We start from the raw sequence: 13,680 nt of genomic DNA on the forward strand, positions 1-13,680 counted from the left end.
GAGTGTATGCAGAAACAAATGACCCTCGAGTGAGTCACCCAGGCTCTTGTACAGAGGGAGGAAAAAGGAAAAATTATCATTGCGCTGCCTGAGAAAATATTCCGCCGTAGCGAATTCAAGCGCAGGCCAGGCGAGCAGGATGCACGAGGACCTGTGGGTTCGATATCGGACTTGGCACTTCCATTATGTACTCCGATTGGCCAGCCTTGCGTCAGCCTTGCTTCCCCAGACTCTAGCGACCTGTCACAATTTCATATGGCGCGAGTGGCGCAATCACCAACGATAGCAGCATCAATCTCTCTGCCCACAGGTCGCTCGATCCTGTAACACTTCAATCCGCACAACATGTTTCTGCTCTTTCAATAGATTCCCTTTGACGCGTTCAAGCACTTCGCTCTTGTTCTTTTCTTCTCCCCCGTTTAGTCAGTCACTCGCTTCGTCCTTCAGCACAATGCCCCCACGCCATTTTACCCGGTACATCGTCACCGCGGCAGTCTTCGTTTGTGGCCTCATAATATTCTCTTCGACGTCGAATCCCTCCACCGCCACCGTAATCGACGCAATCCCGTATCCAGAAGTCCTCCGAGATGTAATACCCAAATTCACAGTCCCGAACCTCCGCTGGTCATTCCAGAGTTCCGCACACAAACCTCCTGAACAGAAGAATAGCACGCATGGAGACAGCTCCTGGTACAGCGACTGGAAATGGCTCAATCCCTTCTCGTCCTCTGTGACGCTCGACGAAGACCGGGTCGTCTTACCTCCGCTGGCTGAACGGCCGCCAATCTACACATTCTACGACACTTCGATCGAAAGAGATGAAGATACAACGAGCATCGATAAAGATTTTCTATTGACGTGGCGGCGGGCTTGGTGGGCACATGGGTTTCGACCGGTGATCCTGACTGATGCGGAGGCCATGAGCCATCCGCTCTATCAGACACTCCACGCAAAGGGCATGCCTGCTTCGCTGGAGCAAGAATTCCGACAGTGGTTGGCATGGGCTCATATGGGCACCGGCATGCTGGCCAGCTGGTACTGCTTGCCCATGGGCCCTGCTGATGATGCTCTTCTGTCTCACCTCCGCCGTGGTCAGTATCCTGAGCTGACCAAGTTTAAAGGCTTGGGGTCTGGTCTATTTGCCGGAGAAAAGACCCAAATAAATGATGCCCTCAAATCCGCACTCGACAACGTCAAACTGAGCTCTTTCAAAACCATGGCGGATGCCATTGACGCAGAGCGTTTCAAAGTCGAGCAGCCCACTTCCATCGCGCATTATGATCCCAAGACTGTGGCTTCCAAATACCCTATTCTGGCAGAATTGATGGCCAAAGATGTGAACAAAGGCCGACGTTCGCTAAATCAACTCATGATCGCACATCTTCAAGTCGTGTGGCAAAATACATTCAGTGCTGGCATTGCCGTCCTGCAGCCTCTTGCAGCCCACACCTTCACGCTTGTTCAGCCGTCCAAGGATCTGGCTCGGCTCCTTGCGGAATGTCCCAGTTCGATCTTGCAATCATCTTGTCCACCGAACCGGCCAAAATGCTCCCCCTGTACTGGCTCGAAATTGAGAATCACGACGGCTCCTTCCTTTCGGAACACGTCTTCTTTGTTCACGATTGCCGTTGTGCCTCACCCTTATACAATGATCACATTGATGAATCAATCTGATGCCATATCGGTTGCTCATATCAGGCGGCACACTGAACGAGATCCTTGGATAACCGCAGTTACGCGGGATCTGTTGGGAGACGCCCGTGGAGGCCCAAGCAGGGTAGTAGCCTTGAAGGATGCGGTGGCATCAGAATATGGCGAACAGCGCTCCTTGTGGTTTACCACTGAACATTTCCCTGCGTCTTTCAACCCACCACCCCCTCCCCCAAAGTCACCGACCAATGACGCCCGTCCAGCGAAGGAGGAAGTTTCTCCGTTTCCAGAGGATTGGCTCACAGATCTCGACTGGCACTTTGGCTTTCCCATCCCAAGGACGACCGTGTCCCATGGGGAATCTTTGCCTCCAGTACCCGGACCTGAGCGTTGGGCCAAATTTCCGTCTGGTCTTCCCACCGAGCGTAAAAAGGCGTCTGATCCCAACCCACCTACAGAAGAGCAGGCGGCAATCGAGGTCGACCTTTTACGAAAGGCAAGGAAAACCGTCAATAGCAAGGACGAGGCCGTGCTCAAGATCCGCGGCGTGGCAGAGGCGTGGAATCTGGCCGACGCGGAGGCTTGGAAGTTTGTGAAGAGTTTCCGTGCCCGTCAGGTAGTGGAGAGACTGGGATTTGAGGAGGAAGAGTCGGCATATGAAACTGGGGGCGTGAGAGGGAATAATCGATGGTGGGGCTCATGATTCGAATTTGGTCGAGGCAATCAATGCCCTCGACTATGAGCCTGGGCAGTCGTCGTCACTGGACGGATATGAAGCCCGGAATATCGGTTTAGTGTCCAAGGTGACCGGCCTGCCGAGGCTGCTCCTTCGCAAATCCTCGATGTAGATGGTGAGTGACTGTAGGCCATGATACATCACGGTCTTCAAACAATGTCCAGATACAGGCGATACCTGGTTTTCGCCAGATGTGTTGCTTTCTGCCGGACCACAATCAACCCCCTACGGATGCGAGGGAGTGACGCCCAAATTGGGAAAGCATTGCCCACGACAACTTGAGTGGAATAGATGATCCCAGGGGTCCGGGCCAGGAGGACCCCATGAAGCACCGTCGAAGACCAACGTCGAAGAGCACCGTCGAGGAAAGGCCTTGTCATATCTCCGGGTTAATGCTCAGAACTCCAAGTGCAGGTCGAGGGCCATGTGCCAGGAAAAGGCTTTGATTGCTGGCTGGAGGATGGTCGAGAGCGGTCAAGAATCTGGTATCGAGCCTGGCGTCGCTTGTTTCGGACGTGTCTGTCCATTCTCAATCTCGATCTCGGTGCCGTTTGTGGCGACCACATTTTCCCATGTGAGGAACGGATACCTCAGGTTCAGATCGCGTTCCGGCCAATTTCCCGAGTACACGTCGGGACTTGCTACCTGGTGCTGGCGAAAGTCGACTTGGTTGCTGATGGTGAGCGGGAAGAAATATCATCGTCGCGCCGTCTGATCCTGTCATCGCTGAAGTTATGCCTTTTGTGTGTGGTGACTGATCCATGTGGGACCTTGTTCTTGACAAGACCAACCCGTCTCGGAGGATTTCGTGGTGACCCGAATGAGCGCGTCCTCGCGACTGATGCGGTTCATACGGAGAAGAATCCCAAACCACAGGGATCCTCTGAGAGAGAAAAGAGTCTTCGATGCTCTACTCTTTTTTGTCACAGGCCATAAGTCGAAAGGTCACAACCTGAAAGAGAAAATACGACTTTAGGGGAGCATGCTCCTTCAAACCGACGCGGGTGTTTTGGCGGCAAAGGCAAAGGGGCGGTGTTGGAATGTGCCAACTCTGCTGTGTGGCCGTTGAAGTCCGTGCTGAGCTGTCAGAGCAAGGAATGTCGTTGCTGTTTGACGGGGAATATCTGGACTGGTGACACGTCTGTGTGTGGCATACATTCATCCATCCCGTGCTCAATATGTAGTGGATAAAATCTTTGGCCAGTGACCCAGTGGATGCTCCATCACAATATAGCTAATAGTACAGAAAAAGTACACAAAATCGCTGTTTGCAAGGCCACCTATTACGAAGCAAACCATGATCAATGTGGTCCGTCGAAACTGAAGGAATGCTGCTTCATCATCCGTAGGGGCTGCTTCAGTTGTGCGGCGTCGAATACAGCATGGAAGGCACCCCCTATCACTGCGCGGCTTTCCACACAGAATGCAATTGTTTTATGATATCGTCCAGAAGTTCGGAGATGGCCCACGTCAACACCGCTGCCACTGCTGCAACAAAAGGGCCGACAGTTTCTCGACACGATGCATGGCATATCTTGAGAAGATGCATGTTGTAGGTGCGCATGTCCTGGGTCGACGTGGTATAATGCACCCAAAGTTCCATCACTGGCCCCTCGCTGCACAGGGAGAAAGCTAGTGGCTCTTTGCCCTGATAGGTTCCGGGAGAGACTCGTTTATTAAGTTCGTGAAGCTGATGTTGTATGACGAGCATCATACATCCGGATACCGCAGCCTGGTTTTGTGCCTCGTAGAGGTTCTTGCCTGTCGCATAAGACTTTCCTTCGATAACAAAAGATGGAAAGCGCGTAAGAAGCCTTGCCTGGGTAGGGTCAGAGTAGAGGTCCTCCTGGTCTTGTAGAACCTTCAAGAGGTCATCAGCGTCGGCCTCCCCAAGTCCAAGCTTTCTCAGCTCCGCGGATACCACAGAATTATCAAATCCAATTGTTACATCTGGGCGAGGGGTCTTGATCCCACTGGCTTCTTGGTTAGGCACAGGTGGGCAAGGGGGCAAGGGCGCCCCAGCTCCATCCGGTGTATTGGAAGCTGTCTCTGCCAGCTGCTGTTTCTTCGGTCCGTCATCAAGGCTTTTCATGCCACCATGAGACTCAGGCAGTAGAGGAACAGCCAGTCGAGGAAAATGATAATATTTGCGCCGAACTTTCGGTTTCAGGGTCGAGATCCAGTCTGCTGCGATGTTAGTTGACCACGCAAATGTTTACAGGATGGGTCTGGCGTACCTGCTTTCCTTCGGAAGATGAACCTCTGCCCAAACATGTGTATGTTCATTGACGCTATAGCGTCGTAGATCAATTCGACACAATCATCTTCCCTGCTCGCTACTTTGAGAACCGGGGCAAAGTCCGCACAGAGAGTGTCTGTAATAGAGGAAATAGCATTCTTCCATTCATGGGAAACCTCGGCACTGATAATGGTTTCAACTCGGGACTGAACGGGTTCCGGTAGGCCAGCATGACGAACAACAATCCTCGCGCGGTCGAGAACAATCAGGCGATAGTTGGCAAGCGAGAGGGTCGATTTCTCTGACGATGCGGAAGTTGAATCCTCCTTCAACCCCATAGAACTTGTTCGTCCCGACAAAGATCGTTTTCTGTCGGCCATGTCCTCGAAGGTATCTGTTCCTGTCTCTTTGTTAAGCCTTTCCAAATTGCTCTTGGTGAGGCTATGGAAGGCCGCACTCCCCACCACCGACTTTGGATCTATCTGTTGCTGCTTGCGCGAGTAGTGGTCTTCTGGTTCTCGCGTCCGCTTTCGTCCCCTGCAAGGGGAGGCCTCTGGCCGACCCTCAAGAGCCGCCGATCCCGGCTGATCAAGCTCAGATCGAGTTATTTGAGCGGTTGATTGGCTGGATGAAGGTAGTGTTTGTGATTGAGTCGAGGATGTTAGGGAAGTAGGATCGACGGGACACGAGGAATCGGATGTCTGGTTCTTTTGAACGTTGAGAAGTTGGGTTCCTTCACTTATCAGTACGGAAAGCATCATGCATGAAAACATAACGGGGAAGGTACGGGTTGTGTCTGGGTTACTCTCTGGTTTCGACATTATGCGCTTTCTGATTTGTTTCGCTGATGTGACAGATGATTGACATGACACAGCTGGTAGAGCTGTTGGCGCCTGCGCCAGAGTAAGGGAAGTAGAGGTCAAGCGTGTGGGAACGAGTGCTCGCCGGCACCAGGAGTCATGCACAAGTAGGTAGGCTGTGGGTTTCAGAATCTCGTGGCCACTTTGTTAGGGAAACCACAGTGAAGGGCTACGACAATCTGATACGCCCTCGCGCTCGGACACGGGAAAGAAGTGATGCGGGGGTGGCTCGGTGGTAAGTGGATGCCATTGTAGCTGCTGGTGGCTTGGCAGAGAGGTCATGGTCTCGCCTGTACCGAACTCTACTAGGGGTAGTAAACTAGCGTATTGCTAAAGAACTACGAGGTACTTACTCCAGATTTCGTACTTCCGGAGCTACTGCGACAAGGGCCGCTAGTGTTAGGTACAAGTGCCTCGTATCGTAGGAGCCATAGCCCTACCCGGTATAGTATTCTAGAATCCATAGAAAATACATCTCTTGCTCCTTCTAGTACTAATGAGGTGTCAAGGGCCTAGAGAGATCATACAGGACATAACTCGACACCCATAGTCCATTGAAACGGCGGCAGATCTCTGAAATGGAACAGCAATATGGTGCCTCATGAAGGATGCAGGTCCTACGTTATGTTCGGCGAACTGATGCGCTCATTGTCCAACGCTGCTGCAAGCTCGTCTGCAGTGGCAAAGAATCCTTCGGTCCAACAGGCCTTGATGATGTGGCCGAGCCATATGCCGTCGGTCGACGGAAGACTGGCCTTGCTTGGCCAGGAAAAGGGATGTCCAGGTTGCCGGTCTTGGAAGAGGTCGAATTTGCAATCCCGACCAGTGATGACTTCGAACATGACGGTCCCAAAATGTCCAATGTCGGTGAGGACGGATCCGCCATCTGCATTCGGTTTCTTCATATCCCAGTCCAGCGGCATCAGACTAGATTCCCCGAAGTCAGGATGTAGATCGATTGGCCGCCGTCGATCAAGAAGTTGTGGGAGCGGACGTCAGCCACAATGACACGCCAGCGGTGAATCTCTGAGAGCGTATGCGCCGTTTCCGACAACCACCTCAGTTGCGTCTGCCAGGATGGTTTCTCACGTTCAAAGTAGCTGCGAAGATCGCCGTATGTGGCGTGTTTAAATGGCCAGAAGTTCACAAGCGTGTTTTGGGCAACTCCAAGGTGCTGATAGAACTAAATTAGTTGTAATCCCACCTGATTGTGCCCCTGTGTGCCCTATCTGGGTTTCACGAGGGGCTTTGTCTCTGTGCGTGCGAATGCAAGGTGTCTAAATACCTGCCTAGGAACATACTTGTAGTAGGTATGAGAGTGACGGGACTGGGCTATGCCTCTTTGGGGATCACGCAAGGTGATTCGTGAAATAACAGATAAAGGGTTTCGACGGGTGCCGGAAGCTACACGGCTCGCCATCTTAGCTTATTCGGTCATACCCAGAAGTTCTTTTGACTGTTCAGAAAGGACAATCACCTCCTTGTAGGGTGCTTGGGTGCCAGGGTACGTGGCCGTGTGGGTGATAGGCAGAGACCCTGAGGCTCTTCACACGTAACAGTGACGTATGCACGAGACACCACTCATATGCTAGATGCGCCTCCCCCTCAGTCCCCTAATATGAAGTGCTACAGCACTTTGCGCAAGTTAGGCATCCACACCTACCAAAGTCTATCGCAGACTCATCCATTGCTAAAATGCCACCCAAGAAACTCCCACCTCAAACGTCGCGGACAGCTAAGCCGCAGCAGACACGACCGTCACAGCAAAAGCAACAATCTCAAAGCACTCCAAACCCCGCAGCCACCAATGCATCTTCCACGCATACCAGCGGGCCAGAGCCAGGGCCAGCCATTCCCGATCACGACGTGAAACAAAGCTCGTCCGTAAGCGCCCAGCTCGCCCTCGAAGCGGCAAAGAAAGCCTACGAGCTCCGTCAAGCCGCCTATGGCGCTGCCGACCCTAACGCCCGCGAAGAAATCCTGGCCAAGGCCGTCAACAAAGAGATCGAGGCCGAGTCGTTCGGCAAGGCCGCCAAATATACTCGTTCAGGTGCGTTTCAGGGTCTCGCCGCTGGTGCTGGACTCGGCGTGCAGCCCGGTGTGACTTTGGGAAAATTGACTGGTGCTTTGGTCGGCGGCGTGGTGTCTTCAGCCGGTGCGTTGCTGGGCGGTGGTGTTGGCTCAGCATATGGGGCCATCAGTGGTCCGTTCTGGGATCTGGGCCAGATGGCAAGCCACGGCGTCCGGAGTATCGTGGGCGATTTTCCAAACTGGGAAGCTACATCGAGTCAGAAGAAGGCGCTGGAGAAGATGGTGATGGAGGCGCAGAAGACCAAGGCCCCGACAGAGGAGGAACTGGAGGACATGCGGAAAGATGATGGAGGCCGCAGCCAGGCAGACTTCCAGCAATGGTCCAAGGACCTGACCAGCTACCTCCCGCGTATGCCATCCATGCCATCCATGCCTTCACTGTCGTCGCTGCCGTCAATGCCGTCAATTCCAGGACTGGGAGGGCTTTCTAAAGGGCAAACTGCCACGACCCAGGCCGAAAACAAGGCACGGCCAGCGACAGCATCGAATCAAACTCGGCAACAGAAACCATCAACAAACCCTGACAAGCCTCCCAAGCCTCAAGCTGCTCCCCCAAAGCCACCCAGTGGGATGCCTCATTCGCAACCCCAACAAAAGACCGACGGAAATGCGCCAAGACAGGCACCCAAGAAACTGGAGGTCAGGCCTAAAGAGACGACTTCACCTTCACAGTCTACCCAGTCCACCATTCGAAGAAAGCCGCCCAAACTGGAGACGCGTTCCAAATCCACGACAGCGAACGCGAAGGCATAAGATGGCAAAATGCACGAGTTAGCAACCCAACCGTCGAGGAGTTTTGGTGAGATGTGTCAGCAAACAGAATATCCAGGCATCGTCGTCTGCAGGAATGCCCTCTGGATGACCTTCAGCCACGGGTAGTTTTCTCCAGCATCAGAGCCAGCGTGGGACTCTTGAAAGGAATGCCCGCCCTGCTGAACCAGGCACACGCAAGCGTTCACAGCGTCGAGGCAATCCCTTAACAATCATGACCATGGAAATTGACTTGATCACGCCTTGAGGAAGTGGAAAACGTGAGCAAAAGTTTCTCCCAGCTACGAGCAGTGGTGGAGGACCACTGTTCCATGATTGCCATACTTCCTTCGAAAGAGCCGAGTTCTCATTTCCGTTCCCGCGGTGGAGTCATCGATCGCGCGTTGGAACAGACACCAGCTTTCAAACGAAAAGAAGAACCATGTGAAACAGCAGTTGAACAGTGCAGGGCAGGGCATGGCAGAGAAGACGTACCCACTTGCCACTTCTGTAACCCCAGCTGCCCAAGGCGGCAGTGCAGTTCAAGCCAGGATTCTCGGTTCTCGCCCTCCTGGACCCGGTGAAACGAGAAATAAGGTCGACCCTCCTGCGTTCGGCAGATCGGCAGCATAAATGGGGACGAACCCGCCGAGTCAGCGAGTCAGCAGGACTCGGGTCCTGGTCTCGACGGTACGGAGCGAGCCAGAATGCTGGAAGGATGGAAGGAAGAATAGAGAGCGGATCAGTGTGTCTGTCTGATTGTGGGGGAGGAATGGTTTTAGAGAGATCCTCCTTTGGTCTTGTCTCCTGTTGTGCCCCGAAATCATTCACTGCCCTGACCAAGGAAAAAAGTCCCGAGTAACAACTAACAAGGAGCCAGGCTTTTGACAGGCGAGTGAGGAGTGGAGAGGATGTATACCCTTCCGAGTACTCGACATGTATTCCTTAGAGGTAGCTCCGGGGATGTCGGGTCGAGGGATTCCAATAAAATATACTTTGTCGATCCCCTGTTCCCTCGGATTCCATCTCATCTCCTGCTCCGCAAATCCACCTGCAAGGCTAAGGTCTGACTTCTGTACCTAGATACACGTACTTTGGCCCGACGTTCCTCCACTCCGGGGTTTAGAGAGTACCCCAGGACCCAGGACCCAGGACCAAGATAGGCAAGTAAGAGGCGACATATTCATAGGAGTCGTCGCATGGCTCCAGCATGTGAGATAGGTACCTATGTAGGTGGGAATTGTCTCCTCTCCTTCTCCTACTCCAAGGGGTACGGCACGATGGCAGCCGGCAGACCGACGGGAAGGATTCGACGTGATCGACATATTACCCATTCTCATTCCCACTCCCATCCCACTTACCCGTTCCCGAGCAGCTAGTGCTCCCCAGCATCCCGCGTGGTGAGCTCCCACAGAATCCTCCGTCCTGTCCGCACTTCAGTAGTACCCGTCGAGCCGTGCCCAGCCTGACCGAATCCACCACCCATACCAAGCATGGGTCGTAAAGTGCTGAGGTTAGGGACCCCGGCCCTGTTGATCTGTTGATCAAGTCAGTCCCCATCCCGCAGTTTCTGCATGATGCACTATGCACAATGTCGATCATGTTTTGGGTTCCCGTCGGCTGCGGTCGATCATCTCCAGCATGGAGAGTGGTTCCTCTCCACACCCAGCAACAAGCACATGACATCCATCGAGGGACGACTAAACACCTACTCCGTATACCACCGACTCGGTACAGAATGAGCATGAGTGGCCAGAACAGTGAGTAGGAGAGGAGACCTAGGTCAGACAGCCGGCGAGCATATACAGAGATAACTCCTCAGAAGAATATTTGGATAATGGCATCGTTCAATCTGCCTAAACGATCTACTCTCGTAGCATAATGGCAAAAGGGGTATGTAAGCACGACCGATTTGTCAAGCGTAGACTGGATAGCCTCTCCACTCCAACATAGCATCCACCGTGTCTTCTGGCTCAGCGATCGACGTGATTCATCAATCTCGAATGAAAATCTCGAATAAACGTGTGCTTTATGCATGCTCGGTAAAGATTGTTTCGGGCGTCCACGATACGCTCTTGCTTTCGTAGTTGATATCGACCAGGCGCGGGCTCAAACGTTGGCCGTCTTCTCGGTAACCTCTTCGCGATCAGAGGAAACATATTCGTCCGCGTCGAATTTGTAGAGCTGTGGCGGAGTAAGGCCCTTGCGTCGAAGAATTTGAGTCTTGAACCAGTATGGGAACACCTGGTTGACTTGGTAATGCATGTGTGTACGAGTCGGCACGGCAAAGACGTAATCCAACTCTTCCAGGGTCCGCTGTTTGGTCTCTGGAAGCCACAAGAAGATCATGAAGAATGCAACAATGTTGAGTCCGGCATAGAATCCAAAGGCACCCTGTGGTTTCATCGCTTGGAGCATACGCGGGAACGTAAGAGACAGGACTGATGCCCAGAAGTTGTTGGTCGCCACGGCCCACGACATGCCAACTTCACGATGAGACAGTGGGAAAACTTCGGCCGAGTACGTAAATGGGACAGGCCCTTCTCCAGGCGAGTAGAAGGCGTCGAACAAGAAAATAAATAGCGCAATCAGTCCGAGATGCGCGTCGCTGCTCTCCGGAATCCAGAAGCAGAATCCAGCTGCCAGCAAAGTCCAGCACATGTTGGGGAACGTGAAGAGCAACAGCGCCCTTCGGCCGAAGGTGTCAATCGTCCAGACGGCTGGCCAGGCGAAGAGAAAGTTAACCAGGCCAAAACCCCAAGATGCGAGCAGGGAGCCCGTCACGCTGGCTCCCGCGTTGGAGAAGACAGTGGAAGAGTAAAAAGCAATGATGTTGATGCCACACATCTGCTGTGCAATCATCACGACACCTGAAGCCTGGGTTGCGCGTCGAATACGCGGGATGGTGAATAGTTCGACGAATCGAGTGAAGATGTTGCCATGAGTGGCGACTGCTGACTCCTCGACGAGAATGTCCTCCTGGACAAGTTGTGCGTGAATGTAGTAAAGATCACGAGCCGCTTGGAGAGGGCTTCTTCGCAGTCGGAGCAAAGCTTTGTACGCTTTGGAGTGGCGTCCTTTCTTCATCAACCAACGAGGAGACTGATGACGGGTCAGTCGTGAGGTTCTCTATAGGTCGTTCTACCTGACTTACCTCTGGGCAGAACCAGATACCAGCAACGAGGGGTATAGCAGGAATAAAGGCGGAACCCAACTGCAGGCGCCACGCTATGTCGCCAGTGTCCTTGACCGCCAGGTTTGCGCAAGTACCCAAAAAGATTCCGAATGCCGTCCACACTTGCCACGACATAACGAGACCACCACGGATGTTGGTTGGGGACTGGCTTGTTGTTAGTGATCAAATGTTGTTCCGGACATGACTCGGAGCTTGGAAATTCCGGCTCCAGTCTTGACAGACGAAGGGGACTTACATTTTCAGCCGAAAACACAGGAACAGTCACTTCTTTGAGACCCATACCGATACCCAAAAGGATACGAGTCGCGACCAACTGGCCCCAGTGTTGAGTACAAGCTGAGCCAATAGGTGCGAGCAGAGAGAAGATGGCACCAACGAAAATAGTTCCGCGACGGCCGAGCCAGTCATTCAGGGGATCGGAGATCCATCCCGCACTGCAGGGGTCAGTATGGCCTGGACGGAAAGGTGGTAAACGGGACATACAAGAAGGCGATGGCGATGTAAGGGCAGGAGTTGATGAATCCAATGAGCCATGAGTTGTCTTCACAGTTGCCTTTGGCTTCGCAAACTGGACCAGAATCAGGTATACCGAAGGCGACTGGGAAAGTCAGGTTGGCGCCATTGGATCCCGTTTGATCCCAGCCCTGGATAGCTGCGGCGATCGAGTTGAGGACGATGGTAAAGTAGAGGGTCTTGGGGTGTCTCCAGCGGTGGGTGACTTCCTCGCGGAGGAGTTGACGTTCGCTCTCTTCCAATTCGGGGATATGCTCGATAGCATGGGGACTCTGGGCAACCAGCGCACCCTTTTTCAAGAGCGGCAGGATGTCGGTCAAGCCGTTTTCATTGGCGTAGTTTTCGACATCTTGGAGCATCTGCTCGCGCGGGATGCCCACCAGAGGATTGCGAACTCTGTACAACGTGTTAGTGGAACCAACTCCGACGGGAGCGCGAAGCGTGATTGACTCACTCTCCGGTGGTGTTGGACGTCAGTTGAGCAACACTGGCCTTGCGTTTGGACTCGTCAGCGAAGAGGATACTCTCTCTGCGGTGCTCCTGCGCAGGAGCATCCTTGATGTCAGCCATGGTAGCAGTCAAGATCTCCGGAGGTTTAACGGGCAAATAGAACAGGAGGACACGGCGGAGGGGAGAGAGGGATGACAAGTTGAGCAGAAGGGGAACGGCCGATCTCTTTATGAAGCTTTCGCAGGGTGAGGCAGCTTCACTAGTGCCAACGTGCAGCAGTGGGCACGCAGACCAGAGTGAAGATCAGCTCCAAGTACGGTTGAATTCACACAGATTGGACACTCGTGATGTGCTCCTCATCTCGCAACCCTGGTCACTCCTCATTCATGGGTCCCCGGTGGCATTCTGCATCTGTGCATCAGCATGTGGGGGGAGGAACCGGGGGAGCCAAGTTCTGGAGGGACGCTGATCGAGTCGTGATTCGGAAATAGGAATATTGTTGGACCGAGAAGAACAAGGGAGGAGCCATCACACGACACGACAAGGGGGGGTGGACGCGAGGAGGGGCAAGGGAGGGAGGGTGGAAGGGTCAGGCAGCCACTGGAAACGGCAACGAGGTGGTTTGTGCAACATCAATGGACTTGGGCCCAAGCGCGTCAAGTAGTGGAAGGGAAAACCTGGGAATAATGCAGCGACTTGAGCAAGACGAGGCAAGGTTTGACGTGTGAGAGAGCCAATGAGATAGACAGGAGGTAGAGGAGAAAGAAGAGAAAGAAGGGGCTGAGCGCAGTCAGTCACTCACCCTCACCTCACCAACCTCATCCCTTCAATCTTCGGCCTCCATCTTCCTCCACCTCCTCGACCAGACGGGACTAAGTTAGCAACTTGTCACTCTACGAGTACCTACGCCCCCTCGCCCCCCCTGATCGCGCCGAGATGCCTTTGTCGTCCTTGCGGTCCATGCACTCTGCATGTCCTTCGGGTCTTTGGCCACCACTACCGAACATTTGATTTGGAGCGGCTGCAAATCGTTGAGACGTCTTGATGACGACTACCTCCGAAATACAGAGACGACGCATTGGCCCTACCCCTGCAATGCTTCCCCAACGACCTGTCTACTGGCTACAGACGAGATGCCTCCCATGTCTACCCCTCGAAGCTGCAGTCTGCCGGCACTCCTCCTCACCGACCAACA

General features: G+C 53.5%; 4 protein-coding genes across 4 annotated transcripts; 2 read left to right on the top strand and 2 right to left on the bottom strand.

The window, feature by feature from the left end:
• Positions 1-451: 451 nt before the first annotated feature.
• AYO20_06360 (hypothetical protein) lies at positions 452-2,353 on the top strand (the record flags this gene model as incomplete). Its single annotated transcript, XM_022644651.1, has 1 exon — positions 452-2,353. One exon carries the CDS (start codon positions 452-454, stop codon positions 2,351-2,353), a length of 1,902 nt encoding a protein of 633 aa, XP_022499319.1.
• Positions 2,354-3,785: 1,432 nt separating this feature from the next.
• On the bottom strand, positions 3,786-6,408 carry AYO20_06361 (hypothetical protein; the record flags this gene model as incomplete). The annotated part of the gene is made up of 3 exons (XM_022644652.1): positions 3,786-4,570; positions 4,624-5,249; positions 6,107-6,408. The coding sequence occupies 3 exons, from the start codon at positions 6,406-6,408 to the stop codon at positions 3,786-3,788; spliced, it is 1,713 nt and encodes a 570-aa protein (XP_022499320.1).
• A 772-nt stretch (positions 6,409-7,180) lies between these two features.
• Positions 7,181-8,329, top strand: AYO20_06362 (hypothetical protein; the record flags this gene model as incomplete). The annotated part of the gene is made up of 1 exon (XM_022644653.1): positions 7,181-8,329. One exon carries the CDS (start codon positions 7,181-7,183, stop codon positions 8,327-8,329), a length of 1,149 nt encoding a protein of 382 aa, XP_022499321.1.
• Positions 8,330-10,435: 2,106 nt separating this feature from the next.
• On the bottom strand, positions 10,436-12,605 carry AYO20_06363 (hypothetical protein; the record flags this gene model as incomplete). The annotated part of the gene is made up of 5 exons (XM_022644654.1): positions 10,436-11,428; positions 11,481-11,666; positions 11,758-11,956; positions 12,006-12,431; positions 12,490-12,605. 5 exons carry the CDS (start codon positions 12,603-12,605, stop codon positions 10,436-10,438), a joined length of 1,920 nt encoding a protein of 639 aa, XP_022499322.1.
• Between the last annotated feature and the right edge of the window lie 1,075 nt (positions 12,606-13,680).

The sequence above is a fragment of the Fonsecaea nubica genome, assembly GCF_001646965.1.
Source record: "Fonsecaea nubica strain CBS 269.64 chromosome Unknown Scaff40, whole genome shotgun sequence".
Taxonomy (NCBI): Eukaryota; Fungi; Ascomycota; class Eurotiomycetes; order Chaetothyriales; family Herpotrichiellaceae; genus Fonsecaea; species Fonsecaea nubica.